We start from the raw sequence: 21,472 nt of genomic DNA on the forward strand, positions 1-21,472 counted from the left end.
GGAAGATTGATGACAAGCACCTTCCTCCAGAACCAGAACCACAGACATAAAGCCTTCCCCCGGAGCTGGCACAATGAATTCAGATTTCTAGCCTCCTAAACAGTGAGAGAATAAACTTCTGTCTGTTGAAGTCACCCATTTGTGGTATTTCTGTTATAGCAGCACTAGATAGTGAAGACAGAATCTGCTACTGTGAGTGGGGTGCTGCTCTAAACAACACCTAAAATGTGGAAGTGGTTTTGAAACTGTGAATAGTTAGAGGCTGGAAGAGTTTTAAAGTACCTAATAGTGAAAACCCAGATTGCCTTGAAGAGACTATTATTCAACCACTAAGGCCAAAGATGAAGAAATGAAGATTATTACCAACTTCTGCAGTCTGAAATTGATCAAACATACAATCAGGACGCATTGATAATTACTGGTGATTGGAATGTGAAAGTTGGAAACAAAGCACAAGGATCAGTAGTTGGAAAATATGGCTTTGGTATAGAAACAATGCCAGAGATTGCAGGATGGAATTTTGTAAGACCAATGACTTCTTCGTTCCAAATAGCTTTTTTCAGCAACATAAACAATGACTATACATGTGGACCTCACCAGATGGAATACACAGGAATCAAATTTACTACATCTGTGGAAAGAGAGGATGGAGAAGCTTAATATCATCAGTCAGAACAAGGCCAGGGGCCAACTGCAGAACAGACCATCAATTGCTCATATGAAGCTCAAGTTGAAGCTGAAGAAAATTACAGCAAGTCCACATGACCAAAATATGACCTTGAATATATCCCACCTGAATTTAGAGACAATCCCAACGGTAGATCTGATGCACTGAACACTAATGACTGAAGAACAGACAAGTTGTGGGATGACATCAAGGACATCATACAAGAAGAAAGCAAAAGGCCATTAAAAAGAAAGAAAAGACCAAAATGGATGTCAGAAGAGGCTCTGAATTTCTCTTGAACTTAGAGTAGCTACAGTGAAAGGAAGAAATGATGAAGTAAAAGAGCTGAACCAAAGATTTCAACGGGCAGCTTGAGAAGACAAAGTAAAGCATTATAATGACATGTGCAAAGACCTGGAGTCAGAAAGCCAAAAGGGAAGAACATGCTCAGCATTTCTCAAGCTGAAAGAACTGAAGAAAAAATTCAAGCCTTGAATTGTGATACTGAAGGATTCTATGGAAAAAATGTTGAATGACACAGGAGGTATCAAAAGAAGATGGAAGGAATACACAGACTCATTGTACCAAAAATATTTGGTTGACATTCAAGAGGTAGCATATGATCAAGGACTGATGGTACTGAAGGAAGAAGTCCAAGCTCCACTGAAGTGAATGGTGAAAAACAAGGCTTCAGGAATTGAAGGAATAACAATTGAGATGTCTCAACAAATGGATGCAGCGCTGGATGTGCTCACTCATCTATGTCAAGAAATTCGGCCAACCGACTAGAAGAGATCCATATTTGTACCCATTCCAAAAAAAGGTGATCCAACAGTACGCAGAAATTATCAAACAATATCATTAATATCACACACAAGTAAAATTTTGTTGAAGATCATTGAAAAGTGCTTACAACAGGACAGGAAGCTGGCAGAAGCTCAAGCTAGATTCAAAAGAGGATGTGGAATGAGGGATATCATTGCTGATATCAGATGAATCTTGGCTGAAAGCAGAGAATACCAGAAAGATTTTTACCTGTATTTTACTGATTATGCAAAGATATTCAACTGGATTATAACAAATTATGGATAGCATTGTAAAGAATAGGAATTCCAGGACCCTTAATTGTGCTCATGAGGAACCTGTACATAGACCAAGAGGCTGTGTGGCTTAAAGTCAGAAAAGGTGTGCATCAGGGCTGTATCCTTTCATCAAATTTATTCACTCTGTATGCTGAGCAAATAATCGAAGAAGCTGGGCTATATGGAAAAGAACAGGGCATCAGGATTGGAGGAAGACTCTTTAACAATCTGTGATATGCGGATGACACGACCTTGCTTGCTGAAAGCGAAGAGGACTTGAAGCACTTACTGATGAAGATCAAAGACTACAGTCTTCAGTATGGATGCACCTCAACATAAAGAAAACACAAATCCTCACAACTGGACCAATAAGCAACATCATGATAAACAGGGAAAAGATTGAAGCTGTCAAAGATTTCATTTCACTTGGATCAACAATCAACGCCCATGGAAGCAGCAGTCAAGAAATCAGATGAAGTATTGCCTTGGGCAAATAAGACCTCTTTAAAGGGTTGAAAAGCAAGGATGTCACTTTGAAGACTAAGGTGTGCCTGACCCAAGCCATGGTATTTTCAATCGCCTCATACACATGCAAAAGCTGGACAATGAATAAGGAAGACTGAAGAAGAATTGATGCCTTTGAATTGTGGTGTTGGCGAAGAATACTGAATATACCATGTATTGCCAGAAAAATGAACAAATCTGTCTTGAAAGAAGTACAGCCAGAGAGCTCCTTAGAAGTGAGGATGGGGAGACTTCATCTCATGTACTTTGAACATGTTATCAGGAAGGACCAGTCCCTGGAGAAGGACATCAAGCTGGTAAAGTGGAGCGTCAGGGAAAAAGAGGAAGACCTTCAAAACATGGACTGGCACAGTGGCTACAACAACGGACTCAAGCATAGCAAAGATTGTGAGGATGGTGCAGGACCAGGCAGTGTTTCATTCTGTTGTACATGGGGTGGCTATGAGTCGGCACTCAATGGCACCTAACGACAACAACAGATGCAAAAGAATGAAGCTGGACCCCTTACTGAAGCCTCCGCCGAGACATCCCCCTGCCCTTGGCTGCGGTTCCCCACCCCGCTCACAGCCTGCCAAGCTACAGCTTCTAACTGTGGTTTGGCCTGACCAGCCTGCGGCCATAACCACAGTTTCAATCTGGTGCCAGAATCCTACACATGCACAAACCAAGATTTTGGCGCATGTGCAGGACCTGAAGAGCTGTGTCCTCAGTCTGTCCTTGGACCTGAATATTACCGACATGATTCAACATCCAGACCTCCAAATAAGGACATGGGAGGGTTAAGGGCAGAGAGTTCCAGGCATCAAACCCAACCCCCAGAAGCCCCCTCAGACAGCGAGCACGTGGCCTTATGGTCGCTAGACCCCGAGTTGCTCCTTGTCTGCGCAGACAATAAATTTCCACTTTCTGTTTCCCTTGCAACTGGTGGTGTGGCATCCGTCTTATTTCAATCAGCTAATAGGACAGGACAAGAACCCTCGTTCCGTTACATTACCTCACACCACACACAAAAATTAACTCAAACTGGATCAAAGACTTAAATGCAGGAGCTAAAGCTATAAAAGTCTTAGACGAAAAAATAGAGATGACTCTCCATGGCATTGGATTTGGCAAATTTTTTAAGATATGATACAAAAAGCACATGCAACAGAAGGGAAAAAAAAAGATAAGTTGGACTTTATCAAAATAAAAACTTCTACCCATCAAGGGACACTACCAAGACAATGAAAAGACAACCCATAAACGGGAGAAAATATTTGCAAATCATATATCTGATAAAGGTCTAGTATTCGGAACATATGCAGAACTCCAACAACTCAAAAACAAAAATCTATGCTGAACCCATAGCCTGATAGGCTGAAAACAGCCCAGTGCTGAAGGAGAACTCTTAAGCCATTTCTATAGCATAAAAGTAGGCTCCATCTTGGATCGTATTCGAGTCTCATGACTCTTTAACTTCCCACGCATTTTTCAAAAGTGTCCCAACATCTCTATCCCACCTGTACTAATCTAGGACCTCATCTTGGTTGCCTGGAAGACTCCAACTTTACCTTCTTAACTGGCTCCCTACCTCTAGCTGTGTTCCCTTCTACTTTGCAGTCACGAGTGTAACTATGTTTCAATGACTTCCCATCAGCTAGAGGGTAAAGTCTAACCTCCTTATACATGCAAGGATTTTGAAAGAATGAGATTGATTATACATATGGACATGGAAAAATGCCCAATATATATTGTTTACTGAAAAAGCAAGTTACAAAAAATGCGCAACACGCAGAAGAAGGAGGGAGAGACAGAGGAGGAAGGAGGAAGGAAGAAGTAGGAGAAAGGAGAACGGAAGAGAAGCAGAAGGAGAAGAGGGAGGGAGAGGAAGGAAGAGGAAAGAGAAAGAAAGAAGGAGAAGAAGGAGGGTGGTATTTTAACCAGATTCCCCGGGTGACTTTTTTGTTTGTTTTAGTTGGGGGCGGGGGGGCGCGGGGTAACATAAAGGCCTGAAGATCTGCTTCCAGAACTAAAACTAAAAAATCAGTCATTGAAAACTCTATGGAGCACAGTTTTACTCTGACACATGGTGTCTCCATGGGTCAGAGTCACTGAATGACAAGGCGGTTAACTGTTAGGTATTGCTATTTCGAGCCCCAGTGGCAGAGTGGTTAAGCACTTGGCTGTTAACCAAAAGGTCAGTGGTTCAAATCCACCAGCCACTCCACGGGAGAAAGATGTGACAGTCTGCTTCTGTAAAGATTACAGCCTTGGAAACCCTGTGGGCAATTCTATTACAGAGTCGCTATGAGTCGGAATCAACTTGACAGCAATGAGTTTGGTTGTATTGCTATTTCATCTTGTGGATGTGCTATAATTGGTTCAACCAATCTCCCATAATCAGGCATTAAGGTTTCTCTTATTCTTCTGTTATTCAAACAATGCAGAGATAAACATCTTTCCATAGAAATATTTTAGTACTTGTCCAAGACATGGGATTATTTCCTTAGACGTGGAGTTGGTAGGTAAAATTTTTGTTTTATTATGAAATATTTCTAGCATGTAGAAAAACAATAGGTAATAATATAATGAGTTCATGGCTTCCGCCTCCAGGCTCAAAAATAAATTTACAAATAACAACGCCCCGTGTTCCTTTCCTGATTACATTCCTTCCTCCCTACCCTGAAGAATAAACTCTCTGTCCTTACTTGTCATTAGTTGGCACAGTGGTTAAGTGCTTGGCTGCTAACCAAAAGGTCAGGCATTCAAACTCACCAGCCACTCCATGGAAGAAAGATGTGGCAGTCTGCTTCTGCAGAGGCTGTTGTTGTTGTTAGGTGCCATTGACTCGGTTCTGACTCATAGCAACCTTATGCACCACAGAACGAAACACTGCCCAGTCCTGCGCCATCCTCACAATCGTTATGCTTGAGCCCATTGTAGCCACTTTGTCATTCCATCTCATTGAGGGTCTTCCTCTTTTTCATTGACCCTCTACCAAGAATGATGTCCTTCTCCAGGGACTGGTCCCACCTGATAACATGTCCAAAGCACGTGAGACAAAGCATCACCATTCTTGCTTCTGAAGAGCATTCTGGCAGTATATCTTCCTAAACAGATTTGCTCATCTTTCTGGCAGTCCATGGTATATTCAATATTCTCCACCATAGAGATTACAGGCTTGGAAACCCAATTTATCAATTCTATTCTGTCCTACAAGGTCACTATGAGTTGGAATCGACTCAATGGCAATGGGTTTGGTTTGTTTTTTTTCTTTGTTTGTTTTGGTGTTTGTCAAGTCCAGGCACCTTTGCATACTTTTGCAACATTTATCCATACGCAACACTTGTTTTGTTTTAAAAGCACTGTGTAACAGCCAAAATGACCATAAAGAGATGAATAGGTACATAAAATGTGGTACATACATATACAATAGAATACTACTGAGCCATAAAGAGAAACGAAGTCGGGCAGGACTAACTGCCTCCATGAACTACAGCCTCCTTTGCCAGGATACCAGAAGAACTGGATGGTGCCCGGCCACCATTACTGAACATTTTGATCAACGAATCAGTAGATGAATCCTGATCGAAGGGGGAAATGTGGAATGAAATTTTAAATTCTTACAGCATCCAGACTTACTGGACCTACTGAGACAGAAGGAACCCCTGAATCCACTGCTCTGAGAAAATTTTCAAGCCATTAACTGAATTTATCCCCGGAGGTCATCTTTAAACTAAACAACAGTGTAGCTAAATTAGTAAAGAATGTTCGACATGAACAATGCACTCTTGTAAAGAATTATCTATGTGAGATCAAATTGTCAACGGTAATTCTAAAGCACAGATGAGAAGTTTAGGGGGTAATGCATCTAAATTCACAGTGGTAAAACAATACGGGTAGAAACAGTGAGAATGATGACGCACGTAAAGAATGTAACCAATGTTAGTGAATCATGCAAGTAGACACTGATGAATGTGTCTGCCATGTATATTTTCACCAAAATTAAAATAAAAATTAAAGAGAGAAATGAAGTTCTGATGCATGTCACAACATGGGTGAAGCTTGAAAGCGTCATGCTGAGCAAAACTAGTTGCAAAAGGACAAATACTGTATGATCTCACTTACATGATATAAGCAAATAAGTAGAAACCAAAAATTATTAGCGGTTACCAGGGGTGGAAGGGAGAGGGCAAAGGGGGAGTTTCTGTTTAGGGGGCAGTGAGTTTATGTCAGTGTGGTGGAATGATTGGGAAAAGGATAGTAAGGACGGTTACACAACTTGAAGAATGTAATCAATGCCACTGAATTACACATGTGGAAATTGTTGGTGTATGTTTTGTTGTGTGTATTTTCACACACACACACACACACAAAATGGGGGGGAAAAGGAGGGTGGGAGGAAGGAAAAAGAAGGAGGAGGAGGAGAAGTAGTAGTAGTTGGAGTCATATATCGGAAATTGAGGATGGGTGGAAGTCAGGGTGATGTCAGAGATCAGGGAATCCTGTCGCGGGGGTGTCTGGTAGGCATAAAGGAAACAGAAGCAGAAGAGAGTAGAATAAGAGATCAGGACCAGAACTCACCATCTCCCAGAAATACAGGGCCATCTGAGACCTGTTCAACAGCAGTGCCCAGAGCAGCAGGTCACTCAAGGGGGCCTGCCCAAGGACAGCGTCCAGCCTGAGTTCCGAGGTTGTCCTGGCCGAGAGCAGGCCAGTCTGCAGGTAGGAAAGGCGTGGTTAGGTCTGCGCCCCGCTCCCCCTCCACCGCTGCCTGGCTCCGCCCCACTGGCCCCATCAGCCCCGCCCCTCGCTCAGCCACACCCCAAGCTATGACCACGCCCCCTCCCTGACATAGCCCCGCCCCCGGGTTCCTCCGTGCCTGGCCCCAGCACTGCCCGATCCTTACGCTCTCCGGGCAGCCTTGGCCAGGGTGGGGGTCCGCTGCGCTCCCGGGATAGTATCTCGGAGCGCACATTTCCCCCAGCAGCAGCCGCAGCACATGCCCTACGTCAGGGGGCGAGGCCTCCGCAGAGCCTTTAGGGGCTGGGGCCTTGGTGCCCCCGCCCGCGCCGTGGGACGCCTGGCCCAGAAGGTGGCGGACCACTGAGTTGGGGGGCATCACGCTGTACAGCTGGGCCAGGCGCGCCGGAGTCAGGAAGTGGTCCAGGCTGAGGCCACGGGAGATGAGCAGACGAACGAACTCGGGCCGGTCATTCAGGAGGGCGTCCAGGAGGGAGGCCTCCAAGTGGAAGGACTTGTGGGATGGGATGAACAGAGCAAGAGGTGAGCAGAGTGACAAACAGAAGTCCAGGTGAGGTCAGACGTCAAGGAGAGGAGATGGGGGTGCAGGGCTATGAGTCAGGTGTGGATGGATGGATGGATGGATGAACGAACGAGCAGAGGTGGCACAAGATGGGGCAGACAATCAGAGATGGGTGGACAATTAAGGGAAGGCTGGACAGCCATAATGGAAGGCAGGGTCAGGTGTCGAAGAAGTCAGGGAGGGAGAAGTACACATCCCCCTTAGCAGGACCCTCAATGCCCAGAGCCACCCGGCCACCCAAGGCCCCAGCCCCTCACCCGCCACTGGATGTCCCCCCGGAAGAGCTCGCTCTGGGCAATGTCCACTCGGTTCCAAGCCACAGCCAAACGCAGCTCATCCAGGTAAGCTGAGGCCTCAGAGGTCCCACAGGCTGGAAGGGTGAGAGGGAGACAGGGGCAAGAAGTCAGAGGGAGGATGGGAACATCTGATGGATGTTTCGCTTCTATTTGGTGTGGCTGACATTAAACTCCACGTAAGGAGGGTGATGGAAACCCTGGTGGCATAGTGGTTAAGTGCTACGGCTGCTAACAAAAGAGTCAGCAGTTCAAATCCACCAGGTGCTCCTTGGAAACCCTACGGGGCAGTTCTACTCTGTCCTATAGGGTCACTATGAGTTGGAATCGACTCGATGGCACTGGGTTTGGTTTTTGGTTTAAGGAGGATGATGTTGAGCAAAGTCCGGGGTCTTTAAGAAGTCAGATTATTACAAGCATGTTATAGATTGAATTGAGTCACCCAAAAATATGCGTTGTAAATCCCAACCCCTATACTTGTGGGAAGGAGCTCTGGTGGCACAGTGGTTAAGCACTCAGCTGCTAACCAAAATGTCACCTGTTCAAGCCCACCAGCTGCTCCACAGGAGAAAAGACCTAGCAATCGGCTCCCGCAAAGATTACAGCCTTGGAAACCCTATAGAGCAGTTCTACTCTGTCACATGGGGTCACTATGAGTTAGAATTGACTGGAAGGCACACAACAACATATAGTACTTGTAGATGTAATCCCATTTGGGATGGGTTTTGTTATGCTAATGAGACCATATCAGTGTACAGTGTGTCTTAAACCAATCACTTTTGAGATATAAAAGGAGTGGATTAGGTACAGAAGTAAACAGGGAGAAGATATGCCACATGGAGTTCTCCAAGGAACATGGAGAAGAATGCTAGAGAAGCTAAGACAAGGACCTTCCCCCAGAGCAGACAGGGGAGAAAGCCTTCCCCTAGAGCCAGTATCCTGAATTCAGATTTCTAGCCTCCTGAACTGTGAAACAATAAATTTCTGTTTGTTAAAGCCACCCACTTGTGGTATTTCTGTTATAGCAGCACTAAGAAACTAAGATACAGGCATAAATAAGATTCACCTCAGAACCAGAGAGCAGTGCTTTAGAGTCCCCAAGAACAAGGAAAGGGAATTGTTTATTACTTAACATTTATTGAGGTAGGTTGTGGACCAGTCAATGTGAGGGGTGGAGAGAGAAATCTGATATAGTTCCTGCCCTCAAGGAATGCATTCTAGTAGGGGAAATATGTCCCTAACAGAAATAACTACTCTCAGAGTGAGCAGAGCCCTCAGAGACGGACAGAGCATATGATTAAGGCCCAGAAGTGGCCATAATCACATGGTATAGAGTGGTCCAGGAGAGTCTGTTAAAGGATGGGCATTTGGGCAAGGCTTTGGAAAGACTAGTTGGATTTGGAAGTGTGTGCCTAAGGTGGGAAGAGAAACTTCAAGGCAGCAGGAACAGCCTGAGAAAAGTCATGGGGTGCAGGAAAGCACAGAATATCATGGCAAATGTGTCATTCTGATTTCCTGAAACTTGGAGTATGTTGTTAGAGGAAAGGCAATTGTAGCAGAAAGTGAGGCTGGAAAAAAATCCAACATGAGAGGGATTCCAGAAGAACGTAGAGGTCATTAAAAACAGCAAGGAAGGTCAAGAGGTCTTTAAAATTCTGATCCAACAATTTAATGGATCCAGACATGTGCAGTCAACAGGGGCATGAAGAGTCCTGAAGCATCGAGTGGCTCCAAAGAGAAGCTGGGCAAAGCCTAGACACTGCTGGGTCTCAGAGCACTGTTGCACCATGGAGTTTGTTTTTCCTTCTGCCTCCACTTGCTCCACATGTATCTTGAAAGCAAATTCATCTCATTCCGATTGTTCCAAAAACTGGTATTGTAGAACAAGGTAATCCAAGGTAGCGGAGATGAGCAATGGGTTCTCGGGAAGGCAGACCTGGGTTCCAATGCCAGTTCCACCACTACCAACTGAGTGACTTCAGGCAAACCACTGAACCTTGGGAACTGCAATTTCCTCATCTATAAAATGGGAGTAGTAAAGGTACCCACTTTGTAGCATTGTTATCAATAATATAACTGTAGGAGAAGTTCCAAACTGGTAGGAATCTCCAGCTTGACCAGTGTAACCTCTAAGATTGAAGGCTGAGGAAACAGAAGTTCAGAGAGAGACAATAACATGTGTAGGACCACAGAGCTTTACGGTTCTTTTCAAAACCCAGAGGTGAATTCGGAGCGGGATTTTCTGAGATTCTATAGCTCTCCCCTTACATTCTTCACATTTCCAAGAGAAGAAAAGGGAATGTTTATATATCGCTTTACATTCTGCCTTAACATGGCACTGTTTACCAACCTGGACCTCTTCCAGGTCCTTCATGCTTACCATGTCCCACACTGACCTCATGGTCTTTCCCCCAAACCCATCTTCTCTGGGGTTCTCCACCTCAGGGATCGCCCCATTGTCCACCCAGCCAATGAGCCAGACTCTGGGTACTGTTCTTGCCCCCTACCTTTCCTTCACATCCCATAACCCATTGGTCCCCAACTCCCATCTCTTTAGCCCCCTGACACTCTCTGCTAGTCCCCTTCTCACTGTCCCCACAGCCCCAACCTCAATCTTCATTCTCTCCCACCAGGTCTGTCACCTCAGCCAATCTTCCCTCATTTAACTTTAAAAGGTCTTTCTACACCCAGAACTGACTCTCTTGCCCTCTCCTGCCTCTCCAGCCCCTCAGCCTGGCATTTGAGGTCCTGGGTGACCTGGCCCTGCCCACTTCACTGGTTTTGTCTCCAAAACTCCCTTCATGCATTCTACATACCAGCCACAGGGGCCTCCTACTTCACCCCAAACTTGCCCCATGCAGTGGGATTAAGAGAGGGGCCTGAATTAAAGTCCTGACCCCTGTACTAGCTGTGTGACCTTGTGCAAGTTCTCCATCTACAAAAAGGGGGAAATGATCCTTGCAGGCAGGGATTGAGGATAAGGGGTTAAAAATGTATGTCAGCTGCTCAACACAGTGTCTGGCCCATACTAGACTCTTAAGGAGCATTTGTTCCCTTCCCCCTCCCTCCTCACATGCTGAAGCCACATCCATTCAACTCTATTATCACTAAGCCCATCAAGCCATTTCCAATTTCCCCAAGGGAGTGCTGCCATCACTCCCACATTTGCAGGCAGTGGACTTAAACCACCACCCTCTCAAACCACATCTTGCAGAGGTGCCTTGTTTTCTCCCAGGAGACTGATGAGTTAACCCCTGTAAAGTGAATCAGATTCACCCATTGACTGTCACTGCTATTTAAGGATATGTCCCCACAGGAAATGGAATCATATTAAGAAGAGCCCCCATTCACTGGGCTTCCACTGGGTACCAGGCCCTGCTCGTACATTGCCTCTGAGGCTCACAACATTCCTGCAAGGTATTATTTCCATTTTTCAGAGAGAGAAACTGAGGCTCAGAGAAGGGAACTGTCTATCCCAAGGTCGCACAGCCAGGAAGAGACCAAGCTGGTGTTCATATTCAGCTTTGTCTGGTTCCAAAGTCCGAGGTCACTGCTCCTTCTATCACACCACAGGGCATGGTAGATACAACTGAGGTGGGGATCTGGAGTTCAGAAAGCACTATATATTGCCATTATGCCCCTTGGGAGTTTTTATCTAAGTGGATATTTCGCCTGTCAAATTCTTCTGACACCAAAAATGACCCTCCCCACTCATATTCCTACAGAGCCCCAGGAATTCTCCACTTCTCTCTCCTACCCCATCTTATTAAGTACAAATTACTGACTCTTCGAGTTCAAGTTTAAATACCATTTCTTCCTTGAAGTTTCTCTCCTACTGCAAGTGATTCCTCCCTCATGCTTTTGTCTTAGATTTTATTTAAGGTTGTGTCCAAACAACCCTAGTAGGATATGGGGTCCTCGAAAGAGGGAAATGGGTCTGCTTTAACCTCTAGAGCCTAGGATGATGCCAGGAACACAGCCATTTTCATGTTTGTTGAATGAATATGTGAGTCCTCATTCCCAGCCTCTACCAGGTGGCCATTACGCTCCCTGCCTTAATTTTCATCATGCATTCCTCCGAGCTGCCTTTTCTAGTGAAATATCAAGAATTCCTCACTGGGAGATAGATCTTTGATTCACCTCCAACTCCCTTACTCCCCAGTACTTAACACATATTGGAGGCATGTGCAAAAGGAAGAATGGATGGGTGAAGATCTGGAAGAATGGTTGGATAAATGTATGGACAATGATGGATGGATGAAACGATGGATGGACGGAAGAGTGAGTAGATGGAATTGTCAATGAATGTGTGGATGGAAAGACTGATGGAGAGATGGATGGATGGATGAATAGATGGAAAATGGCTAGCTGGCTGACTAGATGGATGAAAGAAAGGGTGAGTGAATGGCAGAATGAGTGGGTAGATGGATGGGTATAGGGAAGGATTAATGTATGGATAGATGGATTGTGGATGAATGAAAGAATGAGGGACTAATGAAATAATGGGTAGATGAAAAGATTGATGTATGGGTGGAAGGATGAAGGGATGGATGGATTAACAGGAAAACCAGATGCTGGAACATAATAAAATCATCTGGAGAAAACTGTCCAAACAGGACTGTCATGGATTGAATTATGTCCCCCCAAAAATGTGTGTATTAACTTGGTTAGGCCATGATTCCCAGTATTCTGTGGTTGTCCTCCATTCCGTGACTGTAATTTTATGTTAAAAAGGGTTAGGGTGGGATTGTAACACCCTTACCGGGTCATATCCTTGATCCAATATAAAGAGAGTTTCCCTGGGGTGTGGTCTGCACCACCTTTTGTCTCTCCAGAGATAAAAGGAAAGGGAAGTAAACAGAGAGTTGAGGCCCTCATACCACCAAGAAAGAAGCACCAGGAACAGAGCATGTCCTTTAGACCCGGGGTTCCTGCGCAGAGAAGTTCCTAGTCCAGGGGAAGATTGATGTGGAAGACCTTCCTCCAGAGCTGACAGAGAGAGCCTTCCCCCAGAGCCGGCACCCTGAATTCAGACTTCTAGCCTACTGGGCTGTGAGAAAATAAACTTCTCTTTGTTAAAGCCATCCACTTGTGGTATTTCTGTTATAGCAGCACTGGATGACTAAGACAAGGACCATGCAAAGCCCTGAAAAACACTGCAGAAGTGAAGGGTATAAAGAGAGAGATAAAAAGAAGCATGAAGCTTAGGTTAGAGAGAATGGATAAAACGCCCAGGCCAGGAAACGTATCCAAGGCTAAACTGAGAGAGGAGAAGAATATGGAGGTCCAAGTCTTACCCTTCACAAGGGCCTTCAAAACGATGGTCTCAAAATCCTCAGGGCCATCCTCAAGAGAATAAACTGTCAGCAGCTCTTTTCGGGTCATGATCCTCTCCACCTATAAGATACCAAACTCTGCATCCCCAGCTCAATTCCTCCCAGGCACTCAGGCTCAGAGCCCTCCCCACAGAGGGACACAGCAGGCCATTCCCCTCCAGGACCTAGTAGTCCGGGTGCCTAGTACCCTGTATCCCAAGAACTAGGAGTGCAGGTCCCCAGCTTTTCCCAACTCAGGGTTCATACCTGAGCCTGCAGAACCTCAGGGTCTCCTTTGGGAAAGAAACGCTTAATCCGATCTTGAGCTTCGCCCCGCCTGCACACCCCACTCCCTAGGGTCAAAGTGTCCTCCAGGGTCTCTGCCAGGCAGTCTGCAACACCCCCAGACCCAGCCACCAGGAGACAGGGAAGCTGGGCCTGGGTGGCGTTCTCTATTTGCTACAAGATAAAGGGGAGAGTTAGGTTAGGACAGGCAAGTATTCACCCACCAGGAGTTCAGGCCCCCACCTTTCTCCTCCCCTAAGACTCAGAAGTCCAGTCTCCTCAAGACCCAGAAGTCTAGACCCCCAGCCCCTAAGCATCCAGACTCCCAGCCTCTTCCTCCCTTAGACCCAGGAATCCAGGTCCCCATACCTCCAACCTCTTCTCATCACCATCAATCAGGAGGAGGAGAACAGGGATGTCAATTCCAGTCCCTGAGGAGAATAGAGCAGAGGGCTTGGGCACCTCAGTCTTGGAGGGGACACCCAGGATACCTCAGATCACTTCCCATTATCCTTTGCTAGGGATGGGAAAAAAACTCATTTCCCAGAAGTCCCTACAGCAAATGTGTCCTCTTCCTAATCCTCTGTCCTGAGGCTCATGGGAATTGTCATACATTTGAGCACTTTGGGAGGGGACCAGATTTTGAGGACCATAATGCTCAACTTCAAAGGGAGGAGAAAGGTAGGGGCCTGGACTCCTGGGTCCCGGATCAAGGCATGAGTCAATCTTGTAATTGATTAACTGTCCAGGAGCCAGAAGGGGTGAAAATTCAAAGATAAAATGAAGGAAATAGGAATAGAAAGGACTATCCAAACACATTAAGGATATTTACCAACACCCAACTGCAAAATCATATAAAGTAGATGAAAAGATTGATGTATGGATGGAAGGATGAAAGGATGGATGGATCTAACAGGAAAAGCACATAAAATGGCTTTATAGTATTTCCATTAACATAAGAGGACAGCGTTGCTATTCTTCATACTCGTCCTGGAGTTTTGTTAAGAAAAATGAGATCGTGGGAATGCAAGCCACTGTTTTTTAAAAAGCTTGAAGAGACAAAGAGATCTACTTGAAGAAAACATGGTTTATATCCCCAGAAAACTGAAGAGATTCCAATAAAAAGAAACAAAAAAAGATTAATAAAAGGATCTGGTAAGAAGATTAATATAAGAAAAATCAAAAACTTTTCTCCAAAATAGTAATAAGAATCTTATCCATGTTTTGCTAAAAAGTACAAAATACCTGGGAATAAATTAATCTGGAAAGGTATGTTATCTTTAGAAGGAGATGTATAAAACTTATTTAAGGACAAAGCCTGAATAAATGCAAACACTGATAACTGTCGGCCTGTCACAATTTAACACATCAATTTATCTTGGGGAGGAAGGAGGAGTTAGGGGGAATTTGGGAGTGTTTTCTTTTTTTTTTTTTTGGAATGGAACCAACTAATTTTAAAGTTCATATGGAAGAACAAATATCAGAGAAGAGCCAAGAAATTTTTGAGAAAGAACAGTGAGGGGGAAATTTCCTTAAGTATTAAAAGTAAAAAGCATTATCAATTGGTCTCAACCCACTGGAACAAAGGAGAATGAAGAACACACCAAAGACACAAGGTAATTATGAGCCCAAGAGACAGAAAGGACCACATAAACCAGACACTACATCAGCCTGAGACCAGAAGAACTACATGGTGCCTGGCGAGAACCGATAACTGCTCTGACAGGGAACACAACAGAAAACCCCTGAGGGAGCAGGAGAGCAATGGGATGCAGACCCCAGATTCTTGTAAAAAGACCAGACTTAATGGTCTGACTGAGACTAGAAGGACCCCAGTGGTCATGGCCCCCAGACCTTCTGTTATCCCAAGCCCACTCCCAAAGCCAACTCTTCAGACAGGGATTAGACTGGACAATGGGATAGAAAATGAAAGTGGTGAAGAGTGAGCTTCTTGGATCAAGTAGACACATAAAACTATGTCGGCATCTCCAGTCTGGAGGGGAGATGGGAGGGTGGAGGGGGTCAAAAGCTGGCTAAATGGACACAACAAGAGAGAGTGGAGGGAAGGAGCGTATTGTCTCATTAGGGGGAGAGCAATTAGGAGTATATAGCAAGGTGTGTATAAATTTTTGTATGAGAGACCGACTTGATTTATAAACTTTCACTTAAAGCAAAATAAAAATTTTAAAAAAAGGTAAAAAGCATTAAAGTATTTCCATATATTAAAATGTTTTTAAACCACTGTAATCAAAACATAGTTTTAACATAGGAATAAATAAATCAAGAGGTGGAAGAGCAAAAGGTTCAGAAACAGGTTTCAACATATAAATAAAGGGACTGAAAGTACAACTGAAGTGGCATTTAAATTCAGCTGGACAAGGATCATTTATTTATTAAACAGCCATGAAGAAAAATGGTTTTCCATCTGGAAGAAACGAAATGTACACTCTCTACCTCATAATATGTAAAAATCATTCCCAGGTGGATTAAAGATTAAAAATAAAGAACTATAAGTTATTGAAAGAAGACTTAGGAGAAAATTGGATAGGCTTGGAGTGGGAGGGACATTTCTAAGAAGACAGGAAACCAAAGGGCTACGAAAGGGACAACAGGCGTATCTAACCACATAAAAACAACAGTATTTTTTTTCACACCAATAGACAGCACAAGTAATTTTTTAAATTTTGCAATACATATAATAGTCAAATGATTGCTGTCCAAAGGATATAAGAGAGTCCTACAAAAAGATAAGAAATAAAATGTGCAAAGGATATGAACAGGCAATTAATAATACAGGAAATCTGACTGGCCGACAAAATTTCTTTAAATAGTAGTTAGATAAATGCAACATCAAATTGAAAGTGAGAAGTCATTTTTCACCCATCAGGCTGGCAAATTTTTTTAAGCCAAGAATATCCAGAACTAGTTTAGACTGGATGGAAAAAGATACTCTCACACATTCTTGGTGGCAATGAAAATTGCTACAATTTTTTAGGAAGTTACCTAGCACTATATATTAAAACACACACACAGAAATTTCACTTTGGGGGATATATAAACATTGGTATGTAAGGATGTCCAAACAAAGATATTTATTCAGCATTGTTTGTAATGCCAAAAACTGGTATAACCTTAAGAATCCATCAATTGAGAAATTATTAAATAACTGAAGGTACATCCATTACTAAATAATATTATGTAACTATTGAAAGAATGAGTAAAATACAAAACTTTTGTTGTTGTTGTTGTTAGGTGCCAAGGAATCGGTCCCAACTCATAGCAACCTTATGTACAACAGAATGAAACATTACCCAGTCCTGTGCCATCCGCACAACCATTACTATACTTGAGCCCACTGTTGCAAGCACTATGTCAATCCATCTCATCGAGGGTCTTCCTCTTTTCCGCTGACCCCCTACTTTACCAAGCACGATGTCCTTTTCCAGGCACTGGTGCCTCCTGATAAAACGTCCAAATTACGTGAGGCAAAGTCTCCACAACCTCCCCCTTCTAAGGAGCATTCTGGCTCTACTTCTTCCAAGACAGATTTATTCTTTCTTTTGGCAGTCCATGATATATTCAATATTCTTCGCCAACACCATTCTTCGTTGGTCTTCCTTATTCGTTGTCCAGCTTCCACATGCATATGAGGTGATTAAAAACACTATGACTCGGGTCAGGTGCACCTCAGTCCTCAAAGTGACATCTTTGCTTTTTAATATTTTAAAGAGGTCTTTTGCAGCAGATTTGCTGAATGGACACTGATTGTGGATCCAAGTTAAATGAAATCCTTGACAACTTCAATCTTTTCTCCATTTATCATGATGTTGCTTATCGGTCCAGTTGTGAGGATTTTTGTTTTATGTTGAGGTGTAACCCATACTAAAGGCTGTAGAATTAGATCTTCATCAGTAAGTACTTCAAGTCCTTTTCACTGTCAGCAAGCAAGGTTGTGTCATCTTCCTCCAATCCTGATGCCCTGTTCTTCATATAGTTCAGCTTCTTGGATTATTTGCTCAGCAAACAGATTGAATAGGTATGGTGAAACGATACAACCCTGCGGTACACTTTTCCTGATTTCAAACTATGCAGTATCCCCTTGTTCTGTTTGAATGACTGCCTCTTTACGTACAGGTTCCTCATGAGCACAATTAAGTGTTCTGAAATTCCCATTCTTTGCAGTGTTATCCATAATTTGTTATGATCCACCCAGTCAAATGCCTTTGCATAGTCAATAAAACACAGGTACACATCTTTCTGATATTCTCTGCTTTCGGCCAACATGCATTTGACATCAGCAATAATATCCCCCTCTCCACATCCTCTTCTGAATTTTGCTTGAATTGCCGGCAGTTCCCTACTGATGTACTGCTGCAACTACTTTTTAATTATCTTCAGCAAAATTTTACTTGTGTGTGATATTAATGATATTGTTTGATAATTTCCACATTTTGTTGGATCACCTTTCTTTGGAATGAGCACTGTCTTGGTCATCTAGTGCTGCTGTAACAGAAATACCACAAGTGAATGGCTTTAACAAAGAGAAGTTTATTCTCTCACAGTTCAATAGACTAAAAGTCCGAATTCAGGGCGCTGGCTCCAGGGGAGTGCTTTCTCTGTCTGTGGGGTTTGGAGGAAGGTCCTTGTTATGCATCAGTCTTCCCTTGGTATGGGAGCATCTCAGCACAGGAACCTCAGGTCCAAAGGACGCCCTCTATTTCCAGCACTGCATTCTTGGTGATATGAAGTCCCTACGTCCCTCTGCTCACTTCTCTCTTCTATATCTCAAAAGAAATTGGCTTAAGACACTATCTAATCTTGTAGATCTCATCAGTATAACTGCCACTAATCCATCTCGTTACAAAATAGTGATAGGATTTACAACACACATAGAAATCACATCGGATGACAAAATAGTAGACAATCATACAATACTGGGAAGCCAATCATCCAATGACCTAGCCAAGTAGACAGATATCTTTGGGAGACACAATTCAATCCATGACTAGCAGAAGTATGAATCTCTTCCAGTCTGTTGGCCAGGTAGCTGCCTTCCAAATTTCTTGGCACAGATGAGTGAGAGCTTCCAGCATCACATCCATTTGTTGAAACATCTCAATTTGTATTTCATCAATTCCTGGAGCCTTGTTTTTCACCAAACTTGGACTTCTTCCTTCAATACCATTGGTTCCTGATCACATGCTACCTCCTCAAATGGCTGAACATCAACCAATTCTTTTTGGTACAGCGACTCTGTGTATTCCTTCCATCTTCTTTTGATGCTTCCTGCATTGTTCAATATTTTTCCAGTAGAATCCTTTAATATTGAAACTTGAGGCTTGAATTTTTTCTTCAGTTCTTTCAGCTTGAGAAATGCTGAGTGTGTTCTTTCCTTTTGGTTTTCTAACTCCAGGTCTTTGCACATTTCGTTATTAAAAAAAAAAAAAAAAACCAATTGCCGTAGAGTTGATTCTGAATCATGGAAACGCTGGTGGCATAGTGGGTAAGAGTTCAGCTGCTAACCAAAAGGTCAGCAGTTTGAATCACCAGGCACTCCTTGGAAACCTGGAAACCCTATGCAGCAGTTCTATTCTGCCCTATAGGGTCATTATGAGTTGGAATCAACTTGACGCAGCGGGTACAATTTCATTATAATACTTAGTTTTTCTTCTCAAGCCACCCCTTGAAATCTTCTGTTCAGCTCTTTTACTTCATCATTTCTTCCTTTCGCTTTAGCTACTCTATGTTCAAGAGCAAGATTCAGAGTCTTTTCTGACATCCATTTTGGTCTTTTCTTTCCTGTCTTTTTAATGACCTTTTGCTTTCTTTATGTATGATGTCCTTGATGTCATCTCACAACTCATCTGGTCTCGGTCATTAGCGTTCAATGCATCAAATCTATTCTTGAGATGGTCTCTAAATTCAGGCGGGATATATTCAAGGGTCGTATTTTTGCTCTTGTGGACTTGCTGTAATTTTCTTCAGCTTCAACTTAAACTTGCATATGAGCAATTGATGGTCCACAGTCAGCCCCTGGCCTTGTTCTGACTAAAGATACTGAGCTTCTTCACCATCTCTTTCCACAGATGTAGTTGATTTGATTCCTGTGTATTCCAACTGGCAAGGTCCACATGTATACTCATCGTTTATGTTGTTGAAAAAAAGGTATTTGCAATGAATAGGTCGTTGGTCTTGCAAAATTTTACCATGGGATCTCCAGCGTCATTTCTATCACCAACTACTGATCCTTCTTTGTTTCCAACTTTCACATTTCAATCACCAGTAATTATCAATGCATCTTGATTGAATGTTTGATCAATTTCAGACTGCAAAAGTTGGTAAAAATCTTCAATTTCTTCATCTTTGGCCTTAGTTTGGACCAAACTAAGCAAAACAAATGTTTGGACCTAGAGAAACGGTCATGAGAAAAGTGCGATATGTACAGTAATAAAAATGAGAGAAAGAAACACTCATATAGGTGGAAATATAATTACATATGATTTTGTAAGTATAAAGAAAGTATGAAAGTGTAAACTTCAAACTATATAACACTGATTACTCCAGTAGGGGAGGGTAATTGGAGCTGGGAAGGAAAGACAATTAACTTTATATATCTTTGTATGATTTAATTTGTTCCAAAGAACACATACTAAAGTTGCCATAATACCTTATATGAAGTGAGAAACGTCAGTCTTAAAGGATTACATGCTGTATGTTTCCACTTATACGACCTTCTAGAAAAGGCAAAACTATCACAATGGAAAACAGATTAGCGGCTGCTAGGAGTTAGGGATACAAAGCGGATAACATAAGGGAATTCCTCTGTGGTAATGGAACTGTTCTATATCCTAACTGTGGTGGTGGTTATAGGAATGTATAAAAACAAAAAACCAAATCCATTGCCATCAAGTTGATTCTCACTCATAGTGACCTTATTGGACAGAGTAGAACTGCCCCATAGGGTTTCCAAGGAGCTGGTGGATTCAAATTGCTGACCTTTTGATTAGCAGCCATAGCTTTTAACCACTGTGCCAACAGGACTCCCAGGAATCTATACATGTGCTAAAATTAATAGAACTGTATACCAAAAAAAGTCAGTTTTACTGTATGAAAATTTAAATGTAAGATTCAAATTGCCAAAAAGCTAAACAAAGTTTAAGAATTACATTAACAAGCTTTTGAATATAGAAAATGCTTACAAAGAACCAGCTTTTGGTTTAGTTAATTTTCTGTGCATTTGTTTCTGTTTTATTGGTATCTGCTCTTACCTTTATTATTTTCTTGCTTCTACTTTCCTTAGGTTTGATTTGTTGTTATTTCTACTGTTTCAATTTGGAAACTTAAATCATTGACTTTCAGTCTTCTTTTTTAATATAAAAAATTAATATAGATGTGTTTAAAGCTATGAATTTCCCTCTAAGTGTTGCTTTAGCTGCATCCCACAAATACTCCTATGTCATATCAATGTTACCATTCAGCTCAAAATATTTTTCTAATTTCGTCTTTTTTCTTTGATTCATGGCTTATTTACAAACCACAATTCATGCAATGATAGGGATGAATCTCACAGACATAATGTTGAATGTAAGGAGCCACACTCAAAAACATAGACAGTATGATTCTATTTACATGATATACAAAAGCAGTCAAAATTACTCTATGCTCATAGTGGTGATGGTTGTACACATGGTGAACGTAATTAATGCCACTGAATTGTACACTTAAAAATGGTTAAATGATAATTTTGTTGTTATATATTTTACTACAATTAAAAAAAACAAATTATGCTGTTAGAAGTCGGGATAGAGGTGAACCTTGGTGAGGGTCTGAGAAGGCATCTGAGGGCAGTCTCGTAATATTCTGTTTGCTCCTCTGGGTGCTGGTTGCACAGGTAAGCTCAGTTTGTAAAAATTCATCAAGCTGCCCCCTTTTGTGTATTTTTGTATATGCATGTTAGATTTCAACATGGATGTTTTTTAAAACACAGGAAATGATGAGAG

The 21,472-nt window shown here is 42.7% G+C and overlaps 1 protein-coding gene across 2 annotated transcripts in view; it reads right to left on the reverse strand.

Moving 5' to 3' along the window:
- The window catches only part of TRPM4 (transient receptor potential cation channel subfamily M member 4), a 50,238-nt gene that overhangs the window by 21,744 nt on the left and 7,022 nt on the right, over window positions 1-21,472 (reverse strand). For both annotated transcript variants that reach the window (XR_010323355.1, XM_064293992.1), the window contains exons 7-12: window positions 13,842-13,903; window positions 13,455-13,646; window positions 13,170-13,269; window positions 7,837-7,949; window positions 7,163-7,510; window positions 6,838-6,972 (exon numbers count right to left, since the gene is read on the reverse strand). Coding sequence is in view for 1 of the 2 variants with exons in the window: in XM_064293992.1 (XP_064150062.1) it covers window positions 6,838-6,972; window positions 7,163-7,510; window positions 7,837-7,949; window positions 13,170-13,269; window positions 13,455-13,646; window positions 13,842-13,903 (950 nt within the window). In the remaining variant the exon portion in view is untranslated. The remainder of the gene's footprint in view (window positions 1-6,837; window positions 6,973-7,162; window positions 7,511-7,836; window positions 7,950-13,169; window positions 13,270-13,454; window positions 13,647-13,841; window positions 13,904-21,472) is intronic.

Source organism: Loxodonta africana, chromosome 11 (genome assembly GCF_030014295.1).
Source record: "Loxodonta africana isolate mLoxAfr1 chromosome 11, mLoxAfr1.hap2, whole genome shotgun sequence".
Classification (NCBI taxonomy): Eukaryota; Metazoa; Chordata; class Mammalia; order Proboscidea; family Elephantidae; genus Loxodonta; species Loxodonta africana.